Source organism: Saccharomyces eubayanus, chromosome XII (assembly GCF_001298625.1).
Source record: "Saccharomyces eubayanus strain FM1318 chromosome XII, whole genome shotgun sequence".
In the NCBI taxonomy this organism is placed as follows: Eukaryota; Fungi; Ascomycota; class Saccharomycetes; order Saccharomycetales; family Saccharomycetaceae; genus Saccharomyces; species Saccharomyces eubayanus.
Window position 1 is genome coordinate 200,658 of NC_030971.1, and position 23,854 is coordinate 224,511.

Consider the following 23,854-nt stretch of genomic DNA (forward strand, 5'->3'; position numbering starts at 1 on the left):
TTGCCTGTACAGCATTATTATTGATATTATGATTATTTCGAATGTGCCTCGCCTCGTCTTGATCGATAATTCCCTACCCGGATGTCACGCCGATAATGATAGAAAAGAATACACGTACCAATAAAAGTTAATAGAGGAATGTTTGTTTTATTAAACTATAAAGAGTGAAATAGGTAAGTGTTTATTCTAATCATTACAATTTAGCTTCAGTAGCGTAGAAGCGCACCACTTCGTCAATGGCCTTGGCTACGTATTCCACGTTACCTTGGTTCAACCCGGCAATGGAGGCTCTGCCCGAGGCGACCAAGTAAACGGCGTGGGTTTCTTCTAGTCTCTTGACCATATGAGGAGTCAACCCGGTGAAGGAGAACATCCCACACTGGTGGACTATATGGTCCCAATTGCCCGGGGTGGCCAGCTTAACCAAGTGGTCTCTTAGAGCATGTCTCATTGTGGTGATTCTGGATGACATGGTGACCATATCCTTGTGCCATTGCTCGGTCAATTCCGGTGTTTCCAACAGCTTAGCGACGATCTTGGCACCGTAGGCGGGTGGATTGGACACTTCACTACGTATGATCTTGGCCAATTGGGAGGTGACAGCGGGCTTGATGGTCTTGTTTTGGGCTTGCTTTGTGAGCGCTAGATGGAAACAACCTACACGTTCACCGTACATACCAGCGTTCTTGGCAAACGACTGGCAGACAAAGACGGGAGAGACTGTGGATAATTTCTCCACACCCAGACGCACGGCGTAGGCGTCTTTGTCCAAGTCACCTGTAGCGAAACCCTGGTACGCGGTGTCGAATAGGGCAACGTGGTTCTTGGCGGCAATGGCGTCGACAATCTGGGCCCATTGGTCGTTAGTTGGGTCCAGACCGGTAGGGTTGTGGGCACAAGAGTGAAGAACAAAGACGGAACCCTCTGGGGCGCTTTGGATGGCGCGCAGGAAGCCGTCTAAATCCAAGGACTTGGTCTCATTGGCCCAGTAGGGGTAGGTGGTGGTTTTCAAACCTTGGTTTTCAAAGATGGCCGTGTGGTTTGCCCAGGTGGGCTTGGACAGGTAGACCAGTTTGTCTGGATAGAACTTGGAGAAGAACTTGGCGGCTATATGAAGGGCTCCAGTACCGGACAGCGACTGCACCGAAATCACTCTGTCCTCCTGCAAGGCGGCGGATTGCGTACCGAAGATGATCTTGGCGGCGTTGGACGTCAAAGAGGGCAGCCCAGTGATCCCGAGGTACTCGTGGTTGTAGGATTCGTCGCTATGGATAAGCTTTTCCGCGGCTTTGACACTTGGCAGGACCCATGGCTTACCGTTATTGTCTCTGTAGGCTCCGATACCCAGGTCGACCTTGGTGGTGCGTTGGTCTTGACCGTATCTTTGCTTGATGCCAAAAAGGGCGTCAGGGGGGAGCAGTTCGATGTTGTTGAATAGGGAGGCGGACATTGCGTTATTACTTTCTTGCGTTCTTGGCTTATTTGTGTTTCTTAGCAAGAGCTCTTTAAACATACATATGCGTAATATATACATGTGTGCCAACCAAGAACAGGGTAAACGGCGCCGACCACACTGACTCATTCGGACCGAGTCTCGCAAATCACTGATTACGGCCACTAGGCAGCCATACGCAACGGCGATAAGCCCGAGCCGCCGACAAGAGCAAGAACCCAACTAGAACAACAAGAACAACAAGAACTCACATGGCTTGCTTGCTACAGGGGAGGCGAAACAATCTGCGTTTTTGAATATCCGACACAGGAGAGTGTATGTGGTCACTGCACCGCAGATATATCGCTTGCTGTGACGGGTCGTCATGGCAAGAAAAAAATGCGGGATATTTAACCTTTCCATTGTACCATCATAGTTGATGTACAGGAAAAAAGTGGTAACTAGCGTAACCATAGGACACACGTTTTCTAGTTTATATAAGCTTTATATAGAGTTGAGGCTAGGTGGGACGTTTCTTGTGCTATAAAGGTGCTTGTAGGGGTGCGCGCTCCAGCGATACTTAGCCGGTCACATATCTTCTTGTCCTTTTCCCAGCTATTCCGTGTTATGTACTCACACCACTCGAACAGCTGTATGTTATACTGTGTCACTAGATCGACTACACAGGCTAGTCGATAATCCCAAGAGAGATCCTATCCTCATCCCAGAACTTCTTGGAAAAACTGCTGCGGTTACCCTCTGATTTTGAACCCTAACCTTCAGCGGCTATTCTCATCCAGGTCACCCGGAATCTGTCGATATTTCTTGCTTTTTTCACTTTTTCACTTTTTCACTTTTTTTTTTTTCATCTTCTCTCGCCTATATAAACGCTTAGCATCTCTCGTCAATGGCCTTCTACAGTTACAAGTGATTCTTTAGTTCTTTTAAGTTTTTCTTTTATTGCTTTTAGAATAAAAAAGTAACCATAGTCTCGTGCTAGTTCGGTACCATACAGGAAAGGGAAGACACGCGCATACGTGTGCGTGCGCTTCTTGCTATTGTTGCTTAGCTTTCCTAAAAACACTGGGCTAGCGTTTCTCAACGCTCGAGAGGCAGAGTCTCAAGGAGCCCCCAGTGGGCCCCACGCATTCACATCTAGATGGCACTTCGGACAGTGGCACTATATAGGGGATTCGGCTTCCGACTTCTCCTCTGGTCCTCGTGGCCGGGGTTTTGAGTCGTTGGACCAAGGGCTGTTTTCCTTAGTCATTGTCTTGGGTGTTGTTGCCTTTAACGATGTGTGCGAGGGGTTCGGGGGCTGTTGCCATGATTTATATGGATGAGACAGAAGTAGCCCCGTTGACGAGTCAACTTAGATCAAGTAGGATGCATGATCTTGAGCTCTTTTCCTATACTTTCTCCCGCACCGGGCTTTCTCCTTATTACGAAGAGAGAGCAAGGCGCGAGGGCGAGTGGGAAAATCTGAGTTCGGTCATCTTTGTTGTCATCCTACCGCAGTATATTCCTAAACACTATGAAACGGCCCTAGTTTGGTCAATGATCATTTGGGTAAAACCATACTGCAGACATCTCTATATAACAGACATTAAATTATCTTGCTCTTTGTTACTGTTTTCTTTCAAAAAAGAAAAATCCAACGTAAAAATTAAAAAAGTGGTATACTTATTTGTATATATACACTTCCATTCAGCTATATATGTTTATGTTTATTTGTTTTTCCTTGGGGGCTAGTTTCTCACTCCTCTGAAACAAGACGCACCGCATCTAATGGTGGAACAGACGGATCGGGTTCTCCACGTAGACAACATCGAATGAATCCGCCGCTTGAAACACAACTTTGTCCATGACGGACCCCGATGGGGCAGCAATGAACTTCACGCCGGACTGCACGGCTCTATAAACGTTATCTGGGAAGGGGAAAAACGCGTCGGACGATAGCGACACGTTGGTTAGTTTGCCCAGCCATTCCAGTCTCTCCTCCTTGGTGAAAGGTTCAGGGATCTCTTCGAATTTGCTTTCATAGTCCGTCTTCTCTGGACCCTCTATCCTTTGCCCTGTAACAAAGAGATCGATCGCGTTGGACTTGTCAGCCCTCTTGATTCCCTTGGCCCACTTCATGTTCAGCACCTTTGGGTGTTGTCTTAGCCACCAGTTGTCCGTCTTGTCCCCGGCCAATCTAGTGCAGTGTATGCGCGATTGTTGGCCAGCTCCCAGCCCAACAACCATACCGTTCTTGGCATAGCAAACGGAATTCGACTGCGTGTACTTCAAAACTAACGTGGCAACGGTTAAATCGATTACGGCCTGCTCAGTTAGTCCCTTATTTTTGGACACGATCTCCTTGAAAGTGGACTGGTTTATAATCGCATCGTTCCTCTTTTGTTGTAGTGTTACACCATAAACGTCTCTGGATTCCAATTGCCCAGGAACAAAGTTCGGGTCGATTTGTAGGATACAGTATTTCCCGTTCTTCTTCTTAGATAATATCTTCAATGCTTCCGGTTCATATCCGGGGGCAATCACACCATCGGAAACCTCCTTGGAGATGATCTTTGCCGTCGCGACGTCCACGATGTTAGATAGGGCAATGAAATCGCCAAATGATGACATCCTGTCCGCACCGCGAGCTCTAGCGTATGCGCATGCCAATGGTGATAGATCGTCCACATCGTTTACAAAATAAACTTGCCTTTCAACATCAGACAATGGAATACCCACTGCAGCACCAGCAGGAGAGACATGCTTGAACGATGCTGCGGCTGGTAGGTTTAATGACGCCGATAACTCTTTCACCAAGGGCCACGAGTTCAAGGCATCCAAAAGGTTTATATACCCTGGCGTACCGCAAAGAACTTTGAAAGGCAACTCTTCCTGTTGGGTGATGTAAGCTTGTGCAGGTCTTTGATGAGGATTACAACCGTATCTTAGTGGTAATTGAGCTTTTCCCTCAAAGTACTGTTTCCTGAAAAAATCAGAAATTGCTGCATCATAGTCGGCTGTGTGTTCGAATGCCTTTAAAGCGAACCTATTTCTTAGATCTTGAGATATTTCACCATTTTTGGTCAAATCTTGTAAGAAGCTAGAGTAATCGTTCGGATCTGACAAAATAGTGACTCTGGAATGATTCTTCGCAGCAGCTCTCAATAAAGTTACTCCACCAATGTCAATTTCTTCCACGGCTTCTTGTACCGTAACACCGATCTTAGCCACAGTTTCTTTGAAGGGATACAAATTGCAGACGACAAAATCCACCTTGTCGATGTGTTGATCCTTCAAGTCTTTCTCATCACTCTCTAGATTTCTGGCAAGGATCCCCGCATGTACTGCAGGATGCAAAGTTTTCACCCTGCCCCCTAGCATTTCAGGCGCATGTGTGATTGAAGAAACATCGTCCACAGGGAAACCGGCCTCCCTGACCATGTTGGCTGTCCCCCCAGATGCTAGGATATGAACATTGTTCTCCACTAATCCCTTAGCTAAGTCTAATAAACCTGTCTTATCATAAACTGACAGAATCGCGGTCTTGGTATACTTACCCATTTCAGTTCTTTTCTTCTGCCCCTATTTATGGTAAACCTCGCTTCTTTATTCGAAATTGGACACTTGAACAGACCTTGTATGCTATATAATCGCAATATCGAACAGGGGAAATAACAATCACTGAAAACCCAGAAGAAAAAACAGTATATCTGTCAATTATTAACGCCTATTCTCAAAACGGAAATAGCCCTCTTTTTATTTTTTTTTGGTCTATCTGACGGTTCTAATAAGGAAAGAAACGGGAGGAAAAGGAAAGAAAAAAAAAACAAGAAAACAAGGTACGGCCCAAAAAGGACATGGTGTCAAACGTGTCTGTGAGTGTAGCGAAATTAAGTGCAAGGAAGCTACTGCAAGGAAGATGCTGCTGAGCATTAACAAGGCAGCCTGTAAAGGGTCCCGAAACCTGTATATGCGTGATAAGCAGCTTTCTCTTGTCGGCTCCATGGCTACGCCACGGAAACTGGCTGTGAGGAAGGAAATGGGACTATCTTGATTAGTAGGTGAAAAAAATGTAGTTCCTCAGGTTCGTTTAGGAAAAAAAAAATTGGTTAAAGAAAAAGTATACAGTTTATATATAAAATCATCAAATATGAAGACAATAACAGTATAGAAGAGATGTCAGGTAAACAAAAGCTTGCCCAACAAAACTATATTTTTCATCAGCCAGCTTATTTTCTGTATCTCCATAGAGACAAAGTGTTGTGCTTCTTCCAGGTCTTTCTTCTACCAGCCTTGGTGTTGTTGAATCTGTGACCCTTGTTGATACCTCTGGATTTCTTACCAGTGGCAGTCAAACCTCTAGCTTCACGGTGCTTGTGAACTGGGTTACAGATCCAGTTGTAACGAGCATCTCTTCTGATAGCCTTGTGTTGAGGGTCGACCAAGATAACTTCGAAGTACTTGTAAGTAGAATCTTGGTTAACCCAGTAAGAGTTCAAAACTCTCAAGTTAGCGGCACGACGACCAACTCTTTCTTCAGCGGTAGCTCTCAAGGATCTTTGGTATTTCAATTCATTGACACCTTGGTTTGTTGGCTTACCGTAAGTGGCACCCTTTGGAACAGGTCTCTTTCTGTTACCACGTCTGACTCTGACACGGTAGATAACGAAACCTTGCTTGGCCTTGTAACCTAATCTTCTAGCCTTGTCTGGTCTAGTTGGTCTAGCGGCTCTGTGAATGACGTTCTTTTGTCTGTATTCCCAGACTCTGACTCTTTGCAAGAATCTCAAAACATCAGATTGCTTCTTTCTTTGCAATTCTTCCAAATATTTGTAGGCACCCATTGCTGAATTATTTGTTTGATCGTGATGGTCTTAAATTAAGGAAGGAAGAGGAAATCCAAAAACCACAAGCGTACGTAATATAGAGATGGATATAACACCAACTTTAAAAAATTGGCATTCTTATCATCAAGCAAAAGTCAGACGTCTTGAAAAATTTCATTAACCCTCAAGCAAGATTGTGCGTCGGCCTTTCGTAATTCGAAAAACAATTTAAAAACAAAAATGAAAATAAAAGACTGCATGTGGCATCCGTGCATTTTGAAAGGTGGAGTATCACGCTGAACGATGTTTTTATGAAAAACATGTTTTAATGTGCATCAGCAAAAAACGCAGAGGCCCCTGCAGGATGCCGTTGAGAGGCAACATGTTGGTAACGTGACACATAAGGCAGCTTATACAAGCCTTAATTTATGTTTCCTAGATTGCTAGGAACATATGCTACAAGCAGTGCTTTATTCTTGGTAAACAGCAAAATCAATTAGCTTGCTAAATGTGGGCGGCAAAGGCTATTTACTTGTATTATTTCTTACCAAATCACTGAGAAAAAGACCCTTCCCCTTTTTCATGCACTCTGAAAAGGTACAAGGGAAATGATTTACTGTATTTATCCGAGCCTCAAAATACATATTATAACAACATATTTGATATAAACTCTTCAGTTTATGTTTATGTAGCGATTATCTTTGTTTGCTTGCGTGGTGTATTTGTGACGCAGGGATGATGGAACGTGAACAAATTGTAGAATATATTCAGGAGACGCCTATTATTCCCAGAAGGGTCATTCAATATTCGGTTCCGAGGCAAACCATCGCGAAGCCTAGCCCTCACGTCGAAACTTTGGTGGCATCTAATACTTTACAGGACTTGAATTTGTCCCATCATCCGGTCATCCATGATCCTTTGCAAGGTAAAGAGTATTCAACTCAAAAATACTCAGGAAAGACGAACAACCAAAGATTAAGTTTCGAGGAGCATCAAAATGAGCAACGCCAAAACTCTATTGGGTTGATTAAAAGAGTGAACACTTTTTTCAAGAAGAAGTCGTCATCGAGAAAAAATAGTATCAAATCAACTGGCGGTGTCAAGCCAGATGATGAAATTCAGATTCCAAAACAACATGAAAAAAAAGCTGATCCACCACCAGCACAGCCTGCTTTAAGGAACTTGCCTAAAAAACATGAGGAAAATAGTAAAAGACATGGCCTGTTTTCTTTTGAAGAGACACCTCCCGTGGAAGTGCCGAGGCAGGAGTATCCAAATGCCAAGAATTTAGCGCCGGATACATCATCTCTTAGAAGAATCAAATCGTCATCTGGCAGTTTTGTCTCGTTAGAACTAAGTAAAGCGAAGTTTGCTACTTTGGAGCCTGCGCCGTTCAAGAATCCCACTGAAAGACAAACCCCGCAACCTCGTGAACAAAGGAATGGTTCTGCAACACAAAACCCAAATATAACCTCAATGAAGGACCAAAAAAAAAATCTTCAAATGGAACAAAACAGGCTAATCATTGAAATCATACACCTTGAAAGCCTACTAAACGATCACAAGAAGGGTGTTCCCTACATTACTAAAAACAAATGTGAAGAAAAATCACCCCAAAAAGATAACTCCACCTTGGCAAGGGCATCATGCTCAACGCCTCCCGATACTAAATCCCTAACTGAAAGAACCCTTTCCTCTTCTCTCAGACGTGACTCTCTTGGCGACGGGCCCATTATCGATCTCGAAGGTTTTGAATTTGAAAAGCATGATGATCCTCTTAGGGATAAATGGAATGCTTTGCAGTCTCTGGAAAACATCTTTGAGTCCAAATTCGAATCTGCACCCAAACCAATCCAGGGAGACGAATTCGCCGCGATTAAAGAAAGAAGATTTCAAATAGCGAAGATAAGTAATCTCTGCTTTCAGGTAGAAGAATCTATCAAAAGAAGGCAAGAATTGGAGGGCAAACTAAGAGAGAATTCGCAAGGTACTGACGGCGAACTGCTTTTCTTGATGATGGAAAGTAAAAGAAGACAAAAAACTCTTTCAGTAGTACAGCTGCTTTCCAAGATAATCAGGGAGAAATCCAAAAGGCTTACCGCAGAAGAGCAAAACTTCGTGAACCAAAACGAGGTGAAACCCCTCATTTCAGATCTTTCAGCCAAGATAAATAGGTTGAATTCCATCCTAGAGATGAAGAACACTTGTATCAGAAAGCTAAGTAATCAATAAATAGTCTCGTATTCAAATTGTCTATCCTTTCATATATTTGCTGGCGCGTCATCTGTCATTTTGGCAGATGAAAATTTTACGCGTCATAAACCCTTAACTTTTCCGCACATCATATCTTCTGCGAAGTGCATTGTTCACTAAAGAGTATATCATCCACAAAGATACCGTATAGCAACAGCTTTAGGGGGCACATAAACACCTTGAGTACTTCGCAACATGAGCCAGATCGAGCAGGAGGAAAGCAAAAGGTTTTTCAATGATGAGCTTGATACTTCGGAGGTGTCATTGAATTTTAAATCTGAGAATAAAGAGTCATTTCTATTTGCAAATAGCGATAATGATAAGGAATCCGTATCAGTCAGTGAAACTCCAGAAGACGAAGGTGAAAAAACCTTTCCATCGGCAGTGAAGGAAGTTGTTAAAGATGACCAAGATCAGTTTATTGGGGAGCTTCAGAGAATTATCCCAGAGATGCCAATGAGTCTTGCAGTGGAACTGAATGAAAAGTTCAGTAGCCAGTCTGAAGGGCTCTCTTTGGCATTGTCTCACTACTTTGATCATTATAATGGAAAACTTGGCGGTAATTTGCCGTCTTCCCCAACCCAGGTAAACACAAGCCCTGATACTTCTATTTCAGCCTTATCCCCCTCTCCATCTCATGTTAGAAAAAGAAAAAATTACGGTTTCAGAAATCAAACGCGATTAGAAGATGATATTACTTGGAAAAGGTTTATAGGTGCTCTGCAAGTCACTGGTATGGCTACAAGGCCCACCGTTAGACCCCTGAAATACGGTTCTCAGTTAAAGCTAAAAAGATCAAGTGAAGAGATTTCTGCCACCAAAGTTTATGATTCACGAGGCAGGAAGAAAACCTCCATGGCCAGTCTAGTAAGAATATATGATATCCAGTATAATAGAGAAATTGGCCGAGTCCCCGAAGACATCGCTCAAATACTATACCCCCTTTTAAGCTCTTCAGAAATAAGTTTTGAAGCTACGTTAGTCTTTTGCGATAACAAGCGTTTGAGCATAGGTGACAGCTTTATCTTACAATTGGATTGCTTTTTGACCTCCACAATTTTTGAGGAATCATCGAACGATGATCTATCTTTCATGAAAAAAAGACGTACAGAAAGAGACAATAAAAGAGAAAAAGACAATACTAGATTTGGTAGATCATTGACCGAAACCGATGAGGAGCTGGAGAATCGTTCGAAGAGACTGGCTCTACTAAAGTTATTTGATAGGTTGAAACTAAAACCTATTTTGGATGAACAGAAGGCATTAGAAAAGCATAAAATAGAACTTAATAGCGACCCAGAAGTTATTGATATAGATGATGACGAGATAAACGCTGACCAAGTGACTGAGGTCCATGAGGACCCTCGGAATACCCAACATGAAGAAGAAACAATGAACCTAAATCAACTGAAAACTTTCTATAAAGCTGCACAATCTTCAGATTCTTTGAAAAGTTTACCTGAAACAGAGCCTTCCCGTGATGTTTTCAAACTGGAATTACGAAACTATCAAAAGCAAGGTCTTACCTGGATGTTGAGAAGAGAACAAGAATTTGCTAAAGCCGCATCTGATGAGGAGACTTTGGAAACAGATGCTAATATGATAAACCCTTTATGGAAGCAATTTAAATGGCCGACAGATATGTCGTGGGCATCTCAAAAGGCCAGACAAGATCATGTTAATTTGGAAGACGATATATTCTTTTATGCGAACTTGCATTCTGGTGAGTTTTCATTAGCAAAACCTATATTGAAAACGATGATAAAGGGTGGTATCCTATCGGATGAAATGGGTTTGGGTAAAACTGTTGCAGCATATTCACTAATTTTATCTTGTCCTTACGATACCAGTGCTGTCGACAAGAAACCTTTCGATGCTAAGACTACAGAAGGTGCTGATGATATTCCTAGTTCCTTTACATCATCTTCACAAGATAACAAAAAGCCTTATGCATCTAAAACAACTTTAATTGTAGTTCCAATGTCGTTATTGACTCAATGGGGTAACGAGTTCACAAAAGCTAACAATTCGTCTGATATGTATCATGAAGTGTATTATGGTGGGAATGTTTCTAGCTTGAAAACATTACTGACGAAGACTAGGAATCCGCCAACTGTAGTCCTTACTACATATGGTATTGTTCAAAACGAATGGACCAAGCATTCTAAGGGAATGATGACAGATGAGGACGTGACTATAACATCTGGGTTGTTTTCTGTTGACTTTTATCGTATAATTATTGATGAAGGCCATAATATAAGGAACAGAACGACTGCCACATCCAAAGCCATTATGGATTTACAAGGGAAATGTAAATGGGTTTTAACGGGTACACCGATCATTAACAGGCTTGATGATTTGTACAGTCTTGTGAAGTTTTTAAAATTAGACCCCTGGCGCCAAATCAACTATTGGAAGACTTTTGTATCAACGCCCTTTGAAAATAAAAACTATAAACAAGCATTTGATGTGGTGAATGCAATCTTGGAACCTGTCTTATTAAGAAGAACAAAACAGATGAAGGACACAGATGGTAACCTATTAGTAGAGTTGCCGCCAAAGGAAGTCGTCATTAAAAAATTACCGTTCAGTAAATCTCAGGATGTATTATACAAGTTTCTACTGGATAAAGCTGAAACGTCCGTGAAATCGGGAATTGCACGAGGTGATTTGTTAAAGAAATACTCTACGATTCTTGTTCACATCTTGAGATTAAGACAGGTCTGTTGTCATCCAGAACTTATTGGAACCCAAGATGAGAACGACGAGGATTTGTCCAAGAACAATAAATTAGTTACGGAACAAACTGCGGAGCTCGATACTTTGGTTCGTGTAACCTCCGAAAGATTCGGTAGCTCTTTCACCAAGGAAGATTTAGAAACAGTGATGGAAAAGTTGAGATTTAAGTATCCAGATAATGAATCACTTCAACTGTTGGAATGTTCTATTTGCACAGCGGAACCTATTAACTTGGATAACGTGGTATTCACTGAATGTGGTCACAGTTTTTGCGAAAAATGTTTATTTGAATATGTCGAGTTTCAGAACGGTAAGGAGCTTCCTTTAAAGTGCCCAAACTGTCGTGAACCAATAGATGGGAGTCGTTTACTGGCCTTGAGGCGACAAAATGTCAGTCCAGGAAACGTGGAATTTAAAGCATATACCTCTGCATCGAAGTCAAGTAAGATCACTGCCCTAATGAAGGAGCTTCAATTGCTACAAGATAGTTCCGCAGGTGAACAAGTTGTTATATTTTCCCAATTCTCTACCTACTTGGACATCCTGGAGATGGAACTTACTCACGCTTTCCCCAATGACGTCGCCAAGATCTACAAATTTGATGGCCGTCTTTCTTTAAAAGAAAGGACTAGTGTACTAGCTGATTTCGCTGTTAAGGACTATAGCAGACAGAAAATATTGCTACTGTCACTGAAAGCCGGTGGTGTGGGTTTGAATTTGACTTGTGCATCTCATGCCTACATGATGGACCCATGGTGGTCACCCAGCATGGAAGACCAAGCTATAGATCGGCTCCATAGAATTGGACAGACGAGCAGCGTGAAGGTCGTTAGATTCATTGTTCAAAATAGTATAGAGGAGAAAATGCTGCGCATTCAAGAAAAGAAGAGAACCATTGGTGAGGCCATGGATGCCGACGAGGACGAAAGAAGGAAAAGAAGGATTGAGGAAATCCAAATGCTGTTCGAGTGAATATACTCTGTACTCATATATAAGGACTTTACACACTACTTTCAACGTAATATAGATCGACTATCTTATTTTACTGCTTGACGTTGCGCTTATTAGTTTTCTAGGTTATTACCCGCATTTTGTCTTTTTAGTTTGGCAATTAGGAAAATGAACATTTGGAAAAAGTAAAGAAAAAAACAGCGCCAGAACGTATTATTATGAAATAGGAAGACAAAGAAAATAGTTGACAGTCCGAGGTTAAGCACGGCGTGAATTTGGCAATTAAGGTTTTTTATTATGACGGAAAGCGTGGATGACAGGACTTTCAAAGATCTTTTGGTGAATGTGCAATCCATTCTGATTGCTGCTTCCGTAAAATGTCGCGTAGTAGATGAGAGTTTCCCAGCCAAGTTCTTTGAGAAAAATCCGGATAAAATATATGAATCGTATTGTAAGTTCATTAGGAATAGAAGCAACTCGGAAGGCTCCATACGTAATGAGGATAAGCTGGCTTTAACCACCATCAATAAGAGGTTTGAAGATGGAGAGTATGAGCCTGTGCAAGGTGGGTTTTACAAGCTGTATCACGATATCAAATTGGTCTGTACAATGCTCATCCACTTTTACCCGCAGGGCACAAGGAACTACCAGTTAGTTGACAAGTTCTACAAATTCTCCTCTGAACTTTTATTACGGGAATGTTTTAGAATAGGAATTGCCTTAACACAAACAAATAAATCGAAGTCAAGAAGTGGGAAGATTTTAGGTGGGAACGAGGCGGATGACTACGATGATGATGATGCTACAGAACTAGACAAGACTATCTCCAATGACTTTRTCAAGATCTCTATGAACTATTCTCTACCAATTTCTCAAACATTTCATATAAAAACCAAAGATATGGATCTTTTCTCGTCGATCATTTCTAAATCTAACCTTGATAAAAGACCCCATGAATTGCCCAACACAAACTTTAAAATAAACAATGTCATACCCCAAACTGACATAGAAAATGAAGCCCCTAGATTAGGATTTGTGGGCGCTAATACTAGTAATATTCCGGATCCGACTCTACCACCGACTGAGATGATGACAAGGTTTTTGCATCCTAACTGGTATGCACTACCTACGACTGTTTGGTTGAAATATGGAAACTACAATTCTTGGGCCCCTTCCTTTAATGAAAACGGCACAGTTGTGGACTCAACAACAAGAGGGCTTATTTGGCTTGAAAGAATAGGTTACATGGACTTGTATGAAACAAGCGAAAAAAAGACGACGCAAGAGGAGAAACTGGATGCGAATGAAGATGACAAAAATATTGAACAGAAACATGACCATGAGGTTGTTGATGGCAAGATTGATGGTACCGAAAGTGTTGATGACAATGATGATAATGTAAGTACCACCTCTAAGAATACTGAGGGCACTGAAGATAACGAACAGACTATAATTAAGCTTCAAAATCTGTATAATTGGACACCATCGAATTATATTGGGGATGATGAAGTCGAAAGCTTCCAAAATGGTACGCCAGATAAGTTAGTTTCAGAGTCCCTTTTAAAACTAAAACAATTAAGAAAAGAGCGGATTTTAAATAGAGTTTCCAAGCCCACCACCGAGGAGAGAGAAGTATATTTTAAAGTGAAGAGAATACTAAAGGAAATTATTTTGGCCAAAAAAGTTTCCAAGTTACCAATAAACAGTGTAAGGGCATTCCCAGTCTTACAAACAAACTACAATGGCAGTATACCCGTAGTAAGGGCCCAACCAGGTCGTAAAAGGAAACACAAGAAATGAATGCGCAGGGAATTTGGAGAATTTTTTGGATAGAATTAATTAAACACTTTTCTTTGTTTTTTATGACAAGTTCATTGATTTAGAAGTGCTATATGTCTATGATTTTGAGGTTAGATAAATATGCATTTGTCTGAAGGCTATACATATATAAGTATATATTCGGGTTGTATTATGCAAAATAAAAAAAAAGAGATAAAACAGAAATAAAAAGACAACAGTGTAAGAGAAATAAATAAACTCCACTAAAAGTGGATGTCAGCACCTAAACAGAACGAAATCACCAGATAACAGTTCAAACTACCTATTAAAGCCCACACGAAAATGGAGGTATAGGTTAATAAGCGACTGTTTGTAAAATCGACGATTTTACTGTGCTTGGAATTCAATGGAGTAGTTTCGTCTGTGATTGTGTTAGCATCGTTGGGAGCCCTCACCACTCCATTTTCATCATGAACGACCATTAGTTTCCTATTTGCGGTAAAGTAAATCAAAGGCGCTGAAACGATTGGTAAAATCAACGATAATACCACTTGAGAGAGATTCAAAATATCTGAAATTCCTTTTTCACCCATGGTTAAAGTAACAAATACACATGGTACAATGGCGATTAATCTTGTGCACAATCTTGTGGCCCAAGGTGGTAAAGACCATTGCAGAAACCCTTCTGAAACGATTTGCCCAGCAAGTGTACAAATGATACCTGCAGACTGTCCTGAGCATAGCATGGCTAACGCAAAGATCAAACCTGCTGCGGGTGATATGTAATGGACCAGCAATTTGTAAATAGATAATAAATCAGCATCCTCTGCTTCAGGTTGACCAGATAAAGTGGCACCTGCAACGATTAAAATAGCGGAATTAACGAAAGTAGCGATCAAAAACAGAGAGATGATTAACTCGGCGTAAGCGTAGTTTAACGAGTATTTTATAGCGCTTAAGCTTGGACGATCATTAACCTTCCCATATTTCTTCATATCATAATCATGCAATCTTGGCTTAACAATGGACGAGCCCAAATACAAAGAATGAGGCATGACGGTGGCACCTAAGATACCTAAGGAGATATAAAGAGCTTGTTGCTCTTTGAAGATAATAGTCGAAGGCAAAAACCCCTTAAACAGTTCAGCTTTATCGGGAATAGAAATCTTGAACAATTCTAGGACGAAACAAATACAAGTACCGATGACCAGGATACCAACACCAAATTCAAATACTCTGACTTTTTTCAAAGACTGACCGTTTGGTGTGTAGAACATTAAGATTACTAGGACATCCAACACCGTTAATAAGACACCCCAAGTCAGTGGTATCTTGAAAAGAATTTGCAAGGCAATGGCAGTACCCACAACTTCAGCCAAATCAGTGGCGATGATGGCCACTTCAGCAAAAAAGTAAAGAGTATAGTTCAGTTTCTTAGGTAGATTATGACGACAGTTTTCAGCCAAATCATAACCCGTCACAGTACCCAGCTTGACACAAAGACATTGTAAAAGCACAGCAAAGATATTCGATATGAAAATGGAAAACAATAAGGTATATTTGTACTGGGCACCACCAGAAACACTAGTAGCATAATTCCCTGGGTCCATATAGGCCACACTGACCAGGATCCCTGGCCCAATGAACCTAACGAACTTCTGAAGAATTTCCGTATAGGACCGCATGTTTTTCTGTTGTTGGTGTTATTGATGTTGTTGTCGTTGTTGTTATTGTTGGTTAGTCTAGAATCGATGATATATAGAGAGAATATAAAGGGACGGTGGATTGGGTATAGCTAAAAAATGTGAAAAAAATATCTAGTGAAGCCCCGTGTTTCTATATGAACAAACTTTCTTATCTTCCTGGTACTTTCAGGCAATATTCAACAATGCAACCTCCGAAGTAAACAATGAGAAGAATGATTAATCCAGAGTATAAATACTTTGGATCGCCTGGCAACAGGATATCGTAGCAATGCAACTAGTGATTTTTCAGATTGACCAAAACGGAAATTTCAAGGTGCGGAAACTAAAAGAGAGGCAGGGCGGGCAACAGGGTGCGGTTGCCATGAGTTACAAACAATGGTCTATTGTGCAGTGGTCTATTGTGTGTTATATGGTAACAGTACACGCGATCGTCAAGAACTGTCTGGCGTGAAGAGGCACCAGCCGTTTGCTGTGGCTTCAGTGCGTCCTCGTTTCTTCACACGCGTTCGCAAGCCTTGCAAGAGGCTGAAAGAAGGATTAGTGGGTTCATCTCTGGAACGTAACCATAGAGCATCTTTGGCAAAGCTATCGGTGTTGTGCGCTGGAGGTTTGCTGTGTTTCCAATCAAAGACAAGGTTGTTGGTATATTCAGAAAATTGTATGAGTCTCGGTACTCTATTGTGTAAGTGTGACACTTTTTTTGCATATTTATCAATATTCTTTTGTTTCAAGTCGTCTGAATCAGTTTTCGTGTTCACGCCGTCAGTTCTTTTGCTATATGTTTTTTGTGGTCTAAACAATTCTTCCTCTGTTGTGCTTGACAATTGCATTTTCTCACGTATTTTTCCTGCTTCGGCACCGTCGCAATTACCATTTTTAGCTTTATGCGAGTCTTCACTTAGTTTCCTATTAACACTTCTTATCTTCGTAATCATGAAAGGATTGGAAATAGATGCATCTTTGGAAAGCTCTAGATCTTCATTTTCTGGGATAGTTTCTATATAATTATAAGTCAAAGAAGAGGGCAATGTTGAGGAGCCAGCTCCCGCCACTTCATTGCTTTCACTTAAATCCTCTTGCAAATTGTGACGCCAGTTGGTACCATCTTCAGAAGCCAGAGATCTGGAGCTCGGGATTTTACAGTTTGAAAGGCTCTCCTGAGTTTGTTGGTCAAGAAATTCACCTTTTTCGATCTTTGTAGGCGAGGGTGTAGCATCAACAATAGTTGTGTTTTCTAAATTGGGTTCGTCGTTATAAGTAGGTATTATCGATTTTAAGTTATTCTGCCCGTTGCCACCTTTCTCCTCATTTGTACCATTACCACAACTTTTTATTGTTTCATTCTCCACGTCAGGTGCGAGAATCTCCAGTGTAGGAGTTATTCTTTTATTGGCCAAGGACTGTACGTTTTCATCATATGCTGTGCTTGTACATGGGTCAAGCTTTTCCTCCAATAGCAGTTTTATTTTCAGTTCTAATTTTTTAAGAACTGTTTCAAAGCCTTTGATCATCACGTCATTTTTCTCCGGTTCAATGTTAACGTCAATTAGTTTCGTATCACAGTTCAAATTAATAAACCAAACCATAGGTTCTAGTAGATTTGCGTTCTTGTAAAGTGACGACAGCAGCTTAGAAACAGCTTTCCCCGTCTCCAAATTTAAAGACAAAGCCCTTTCGTTGACAGATATGAATCTTAGCCGCTTCTTTATGTTAATAACATCTGATGCTGGTACCATTTTTGGTAAAACCAGATCTAAAGCCATTTTTTCATCAATGACTAACTTTTCCTCTGCTATGAAATTTACTGGTACAGGCTTCTTCAACCTTGCCAGTAAGGATAAGCTTCTTGCTCTTGAAATTTTGGAGTCTAAAGTCTCTTGTGTTTGCTTACGCTCTACAGAACCATTTTTTCGTAACGATACAAGTGAGAAAAAAAATCGAATGTTTCTATGAATTAAGGAGTAATGGTTTATCAGATAGGTCAGCTCATCAAGTGTTTTTCTTGGTTTCGAGGATATTTCAAGATATCTCGCTCGCAATCCCCCTAAAAGCTTTCTTAGTGTTACTGTGGTTCCAACGGGACAAGATATCTTATATCGCTTTCCATTCGTGATAGCACCTCCACCATCAATTAACCATTTTTCACCAATAACATCGCCTACGGTTTTCGTCTCCACCTGCATTGAGCCTTGTTGGTTACACAAATTCGATAAAAGAAATAAAGCTTCACCTCTAAATCCTAAGGTTGTCAGAATTGAAATATCCCCGATAGTGGTTATCTTTGACGTGGTATGGTGTGAGCACATGAAAGGCCTATCATTCGTATCTACACCAGACCCATCGTCTTTAACTGATATATAGTCGCACCCTCCAGTGGCGGAATCTATGTCAACGTAGATATTTTTAGCACCCGAATCGATGCTATTATCTATCAGTTCTCTTACAGCTGCCACTGGACCATAAATAAAGGAACTAGACACAATCTTCCTTTGAGAGTCCAAGGATAGTTGCTGTATTGTCATTCCAGCTATAGAATATTATCCGCTTTTTTAACTGAGTTGATATAATACGAGGTATATGTATACATATATGTATATAACGAATGTTTATTATTTTTTTTTTGTATAGGCGGTAAAAAAAGGGCCCGAATAGATGCAAAATGTGGGTAGTATAATATGACAAGTGGTATACCAAAAGCACTTTCAAGAGAACAGCCCCTTGACAAAAGCAACGTGCTGGATACGGCCCAAGGCAAAATCATTTGAAAATCAAAGCAAATAGACAAATGCAACATAAATATAGTGAGAAGACGGTGACTTCAAATGTACCAAATGTTTAACTGACGTGTCAGGTGAACATACACATTGCTTCCGGTCAATGCTATGTTTTACCAATTGTAAAAAGAGTTCTAGTACCCAAAGTAGACCTTCTTGGGAAGTTGTGGATAATAATCAAAAAAAAAAATCAGTAAAAAATATGGACGCAACCGGAATCGAACCGATGACCTCTTCCTTGCAAGGGAAGCGCGCTACCAACTGCGCCATGTGCCCTATTCTTGATAGGAGAAGAACAACGAGATTTCTGTTTCGTTACTTGAAATAGCAGAGGCTTTTTCTTGGAGTTAAGTATCCTATTGTTGTACTTGACAATGTTTTGTTACTAGGCTCTACTATATTCACCGAGCCGGCTTTATTACGTCTCTTCGTTTGCGATTTGCCGGAAGTAACTATTAATAATGGTATTGGTTCTTTTCAGCGGAGGGCCGTCATTTTATTATTTAATGCGAGTAGATCAACGTATGGCACATGCAATTTCCGCTACTTTTCCTTCATTCTCGAGGAGATTACTTGGTTCGATGTGCTGTAAGCACGTTAAGGTGCAGAAGGATTATATAACCATATACATCATTCATTTCCGGATGACAAGGAGAATTATAGTTGATACACTAGGTCGTACAGCGATGCCGTTTATCACCTAAATTGTTTCGTTATTTTGACAAACACGATTCATTTAATCCTGTATAAAATTATTACTCCGTATAAACAAAAACTGAAAAAACTAAACCCGTTGATCCGCTCTCATTCCAAGCACTGCTTTCTTTTCATCGTCATCGTCATTCACTTGAAGAGGTCCATTATGTAAACTTAACTGGTTCCCATAAAAGGTAAGAAGGATGAAACTACAAATTGCGCTGAGTTGCCAGCCGAATAGCTGCGATAGTCGGTATAAGTCAACAGTTTGGTCAGTCTCAAAAAAGATGTCTATCTTGATAAGTGAGTAAATTCCAAAAGTCAGCGTTGCTAGCGATAGTAGCAAATGCTTCAACTTAAACCATCTTGGATATTGCCTTCTAGCATTACATTGAGAGCATGACACTTTGGAACATCTTTTTGGCTCTCTTTTATTCTGCTTCTTAAGTAGTCCATTTCTCCATAATAAGAAAAGATAAACCAGGTTTATGAGAAGCGTCATACAAACCAAGGCAGACTGCACAAGCATAAAGCCAATGACCTTTGGGTACTTTCCAGTTAGATAATGTAATGATGGCGTCATAACGTCTACTCCACAACAAACGGAGATAGAGATTGTTGATAGTTTTTCAACAAATAGAAAAATTTTGGATTTAGGAATTTCATCCTGGTTTATGGTAGCACTAGGCTCTATCTCTTTGGCGGTTTTCATCGTGGAATGTCAATGATGAATCCTTTGAGGTTGTGTAGGGGCTGTGGGAGGGGGGGGACTAAATGCTAAGGAATACTTTTATTTAAATACACTTGAACTTTGCAATGTGAGGAGCAGTTTTTTGCATAAAAATGCAACTCCCTGAAAGTAGATCTCAAATTGAGAAATTAGCTTTTTTAATTTTTAGCGAAAAAGACTACATCGCGACTAACAAAATATAAGATTCTTTATGCATTCGTATGCATGCGTATTAAACAGTGAGCTGAAGCTTAATGTGGAATAACGGTAGGGGTAAGTGAAATTCACCATGACAGTGCTAAGAGATAGTGCAAATAACACAAAACACAAATAAGGCTAAGAAGAAAAAACTCTCAGATCGCCACGTTCTGCTAGATCGTTCAAAAGCTGTCCAGTTGATCAAAAAGGCCTGTAATTTTAATATACATATTAATATACACATATTGAGCTATTTATGCCGTCGAAATCTTGTTTAATTTTTTTTCGTAAAACTTTCTAATCTCTATAGGATTCTATTCGTAAGGATAGCACTCTATTTTGGGACAGCGGTGTAGATACCGTCCTTGGACAAAGCACTAGAGATGGCTGGTCTCAATCTGGTGGAGTACCATGGGACACCAGTGATCATTCTGGTGACTTGGTCTGCGGCGACACCAGTCAACATGGTAGTGAAATCACCATAGTTGAAAACAGCTTCAGCAACTTCAACTGGGTATGTCTCAGTTGGGTGAGCGGCTTGGAACAAGTAGTATTGAGCCAAATGAGCTCTGATATCAGAAACGTAGACACCCAATTCAACCAAGTTGACTCTTTCATCGGATGGAGATAAAGTGGTGGTGGCTGGGGCAGCGGCTACACCAGCAGCGATGGCGGCGACACCAGCAGCGATTGAAGTTAATTTGACCATTGTGTTTGGTTGTTTATGAGTGATTGTTTTAGTTGTTTTTTGGTTGTGTTATATCAGCTGGAAAGAAAAGAACGAGGTATACTCCTAAAGATAGCAGATCAAAGCTGCTCTATTTATATGGCTTTCTTGACCAGCTACCGTCCAAACGACCTACTGGACGCACTATCATATTTCTCACTTCTCACTTTTCACCTCTCACATCCCACACTCTTTGGCACTATAGAAATGCTCTTGTTCCTGAACGATGCCCTTTAAACAGACCTCGTACATGAAGGCACGCTTTCTAGCGTTTATACATTTCCGTATGCTCAGAATTTAAGAATGGAAGAATGCTGACTATAGAGAAGGCACGAAGAACCCTTTGTGTGCATGTACTCCTGCCATATTTGGCCATGCACTAGAGCCGAGGTCAAATTTGTTTGGACCCTCGTTCAAGGGCCATCATTCAAGCCTTGGCGCTAAACGGTTGCCAGGAAGAAAACCGGAGCTATTCCTTTCCCCAGATCAGAAACTTGCAAAAACCACTATATGTGCTGGGAGTCGTACTCTATAGGGGTGTGGACACGGAAAGGAACTTGTACGACATATCAACAGAGCTGTTGTCGGAGTATTGTAAGGCATTATAGGACGCCTTGTCTTGAAACGATTAGGCTCTACACGGCACAGAGCAAGCCAAATTTCTGCAAGATATGTGTTTGCGTGAGTAAGGTGACGGCTTCCTCGCCTGGATCGAACTAATCACCGGGCGATTGGCTCTCTCTCTTGTGAACACTTCTTTCCTACTGGCACTTTAAGAGTACTTTCCAACTATAGAAACGTCCACCAGACCCAGCGCGGCTAAGTTTGCGATATTTACAAAAGGAATGCGGAAAGCCAATTCAACAAGTTCGAAAGGTGAAGGTAAACTTTTTGCACCTGTGTGCCATATTTTTTCCTCTACGAGGGGAGGATTTCAATAGACACCATTACGTATGATTGTTTCTACCTCTTGTCTTGTCTGGCACATCGCATTCGTTAAATTAGGAAACGAGTAACGGAGCAAATGTTATGCAATAGGTTCGATGGGGTTCTCTATATTCTTATGGGTTCGTTTGATTGGATGGAGAGTTGTGAATTCATCGTTTTAATGAAAAATGAATTTACAACAAAAGTCGTAGCAAGATGTTACAAGAATATCGAGGATCCGACATTGATTGTCACCTAGCTAGCAATATCCCTTTCCTTGTGTAATTCCTTGACGTCATGTGATTGGTGAGAGTAACATTAAAGTGGCAGACCGTTACCAGTGTTATTCTAATGACGGTATATCTCTGTCACTATTTAAGTGACCTGACGCCTATGAATGAATACCGCGGTAGCAGTTCTTCCTAAAGACATACCGCCTCGCATATAATATAGTAGATAGCTACTGCTAGTGATCTTTAGATACTACCATTGCTCTCTTCTAAGAGAGTTTGAGAACTCGGCGAACGTGTATATCGAATGAAGAGTAGGATATTCTCAGTTTCTGCTATCTCTTAGGTGAGCAATATCAACGGTAATTAATGACTACAAGAAAACTGGGGCGTGTTCTCGAAACAAATGGGTTTTCTTTTCATTTATCATTTATCGTCGAAATATGTACACCAATAGTTCAAAATGGAACTTTATTACAAAACTATGGGCTACCGGACGTACACATTAGAGCCCTGGATGCGTCGTATAATCTTTTTCACACTAGTCTAAACAAAGTAAGAGTATAGTGAAGTTTTAACTTTAAAGCATATTTCTAATGTTACGATGAAATTACTATCATTCGTTTGTTGGACTTTTTGAAATCCCGTTGTTCAGTGATGTCTTTCAGTCATCTTCGTAGATCTCTTTCGGAATCCCCGACAAGTCTGGTCTTAGGTTTATTCAAACCAATATCGTGTGTAATAGTTTCGTACCGTATGTTGGTGTCGCCAGCATTGACGTACCTCGATCTCTTTCGGTTTGCTTTGTCCTCAATTCAGAAGCATAACAGTCATCGGTTATATTTTTACCTCCGCGAACACTCTTGACATCAAACTCTTTAAACACGCCTCTAGCTGTGACAAGAGCAATTTGTCCGTTTTTATATGAATTAGGTCAGACGCCACAATCTATCAGATCGTCTTCCTGAGTGATTTATGATAAACTCATTAAGGTTTGGAAAAATCAAATATGACTGCCCTTTTCAGTAAGTGTGAAAGCACACACTAAGAATTCCCTTCCTCCCGACAGATCGCCATCCGCAATTATCTTAGTTTCACCTTTACGATCATCGAGTAATACATGTTTTCTCATTGACTACTTGGATATGTATATAGATATAGTATCTACTATAAATAAAATAGAATATAATAAAAAAAATATAAAAATAACATCTTAATACTTTACGCTATTCTTATTTGTTTGTTTCTGTTTTGTCAAGTTTCTAGAAGGATATTGGCTGCATTATTCAACATTTTGTCAGCAAATGATTTTCTTGTGTTTGGTGTTTTATTTTATCATTATCCCTCATTGTTGCTTTTCATAAGGATATCTTCTATGCGTGTAGATCCACTACGCAGACATAAAATTCCGGAAGTAATATTAATAAAAGTGGTATAAAAAGACTAAGTGTTAACTATAAGACAAATAATCTTAATTCACATTGATATCACCTGCAAATATACCCTTTTCTCTTTGATCATCCCACTTTTCAATCCAGTCTAGGGGACATAAAGCATTGTAGGTCTTCCAGAACACCTTACATGGAGCGAAATCTTCACCCTTCATATTGATACATTTGTGGTAATCCACATATGACTGCCAGCAATGTTTGGTTTGGTTTTGTTGAGGGAATCTGGCATCGAAACCAACTGTGTGTAATGGGGTGTTTTCTTGATCAGCCATATCTAATATTCTGAGTTTGTTTCAATTCTGTGAGAACAAATGTACTTCCTGTTTTCTGATTAAATAAATCTTTAATCCTCTATAGCTTTCGTTGAATGTCAACTTCTCTAGTTAAACACACCTTTCATCACCTTTTAAAGATTCTGAAGGGATGGGGATATCG

The 23,854-nt window shown here is 40.7% G+C and overlaps 12 protein-coding genes and 1 non-coding gene across 13 annotated transcripts; 4 read left to right on the top strand and 9 right to left on the bottom strand.

The window, feature by feature from the left end:
* Positions 1–193: 193 nt before the first annotated feature.
* Positions 194–1,582, bottom strand: AAT2 (aspartate transaminase AAT2; the record flags this gene model as incomplete). Its single annotated transcript, XM_018366620.1, has 1 exon — positions 194–1,582. One exon carries the CDS (start codon positions 1,580–1,582, stop codon positions 194–196), a length of 1,389 nt encoding a protein of 462 aa, XP_018220459.1.
* Positions 1,583–2,728: 1,146 nt separating this feature from the next.
* Positions 2,729–3,184, top strand: DI49_3556 (uncharacterized protein; the record flags this gene model as incomplete). The annotated part of the gene is made up of 1 exon (XM_018366621.1): positions 2,729–3,184. One exon carries the CDS (start codon positions 2,729–2,731, stop codon positions 3,182–3,184), a length of 456 nt encoding a protein of 151 aa, XP_018220460.1.
* A 33-nt stretch (positions 3,185–3,217) lies between these two features.
* On the bottom strand, positions 3,218–4,993 carry ADE16 (bifunctional phosphoribosylaminoimidazolecarboxamide formyltransferase/IMP cyclohydrolase ADE16; the record flags this gene model as incomplete). Its single annotated transcript, XM_018366622.1, has 1 exon — positions 3,218–4,993. One exon carries the CDS (start codon positions 4,991–4,993, stop codon positions 3,218–3,220), a length of 1,776 nt encoding a protein of 591 aa, XP_018220461.1.
* Positions 4,994–5,661: 668 nt separating this feature from the next.
* RPL15A (60S ribosomal protein eL15) lies at positions 5,662–6,276 on the bottom strand (the record flags this gene model as incomplete). Its single annotated transcript, XM_018366623.1, has 1 exon — positions 5,662–6,276. One exon carries the CDS (start codon positions 6,274–6,276, stop codon positions 5,662–5,664), a length of 615 nt encoding a protein of 204 aa, XP_018220462.1.
* A 717-nt stretch (positions 6,277–6,993) lies between these two features.
* On the top strand, positions 6,994–8,490 carry DI49_3559 (uncharacterized protein; the record flags this gene model as incomplete). The annotated part of the gene is made up of 1 exon (XM_018366624.1): positions 6,994–8,490. One exon carries the CDS (start codon positions 6,994–6,996, stop codon positions 8,488–8,490), a length of 1,497 nt encoding a protein of 498 aa, XP_018220463.1.
* A 216-nt stretch (positions 8,491–8,706) lies between these two features.
* RAD5 (DNA helicase RAD5) lies at positions 8,707–12,222 on the top strand (the record flags this gene model as incomplete). Its single annotated transcript, XM_018366625.1, has 1 exon — positions 8,707–12,222. One exon carries the CDS (start codon positions 8,707–8,709, stop codon positions 12,220–12,222), a length of 3,516 nt encoding a protein of 1,171 aa, XP_018220464.1.
* Positions 12,223–12,498: 276 nt separating this feature from the next.
* Positions 12,499–14,001, top strand: RSC58 (Rsc58p; the record flags this gene model as incomplete). Its single annotated transcript, XM_018366626.1, has 1 exon — positions 12,499–14,001. The coding sequence occupies one exon, from the start codon at positions 12,499–12,501 to the stop codon at positions 13,999–14,001; it is 1,503 nt and encodes a 500-aa protein (XP_018220465.1).
* A 242-nt stretch (positions 14,002–14,243) lies between these two features.
* SMF3 (putative divalent metal ion transporter SMF3) lies at positions 14,244–15,665 on the bottom strand (the record flags this gene model as incomplete). The annotated part of the gene is made up of 1 exon (XM_018366627.1): positions 14,244–15,665. The coding sequence occupies one exon, from the start codon at positions 15,663–15,665 to the stop codon at positions 14,244–14,246; it is 1,422 nt and encodes a 473-aa protein (XP_018220466.1).
* A 452-nt stretch (positions 15,666–16,117) lies between these two features.
* MLH2 (mismatch repair protein MLH2) lies at positions 16,118–18,208 on the bottom strand (the record flags this gene model as incomplete). Its single annotated transcript, XM_018366628.1, has 1 exon — positions 16,118–18,208. The coding sequence occupies one exon, from the start codon at positions 18,206–18,208 to the stop codon at positions 16,118–16,120; it is 2,091 nt and encodes a 696-aa protein (XP_018220467.1).
* Positions 18,209–18,663: 455 nt separating this feature from the next.
* On the bottom strand, positions 18,664–18,736 carry DI49_3564. The gene has a single exon. It is a non-coding gene; the product is annotated as a tRNA-Ala (tRNA).
* Positions 18,737–19,244: 508 nt separating this feature from the next.
* Positions 19,245–19,868, bottom strand: DI49_3565 (uncharacterized protein; the record flags this gene model as incomplete). Its single annotated transcript, XM_018366629.1, has 1 exon — positions 19,245–19,868. One exon carries the CDS (start codon positions 19,866–19,868, stop codon positions 19,245–19,247), a length of 624 nt encoding a protein of 207 aa, XP_018220468.1.
* A 550-nt stretch (positions 19,869–20,418) lies between these two features.
* PAU23 (seripauperin PAU23) lies at positions 20,419–20,793 on the bottom strand (the record flags this gene model as incomplete). The annotated part of the gene is made up of 1 exon (XM_018366630.1): positions 20,419–20,793. The coding sequence occupies one exon, from the start codon at positions 20,791–20,793 to the stop codon at positions 20,419–20,421; it is 375 nt and encodes a 124-aa protein (XP_018220469.1).
* Positions 20,794–23,439: 2,646 nt separating this feature from the next.
* On the bottom strand, positions 23,440–23,691 carry COX12 (cytochrome c oxidase subunit VIb; the record flags this gene model as incomplete). The annotated part of the gene is made up of 1 exon (XM_018366631.1): positions 23,440–23,691. The coding sequence occupies one exon, from the start codon at positions 23,689–23,691 to the stop codon at positions 23,440–23,442; it is 252 nt and encodes an 83-aa protein (XP_018220470.1).
* Positions 23,692–23,854: the final 163 nt, after the last annotated feature.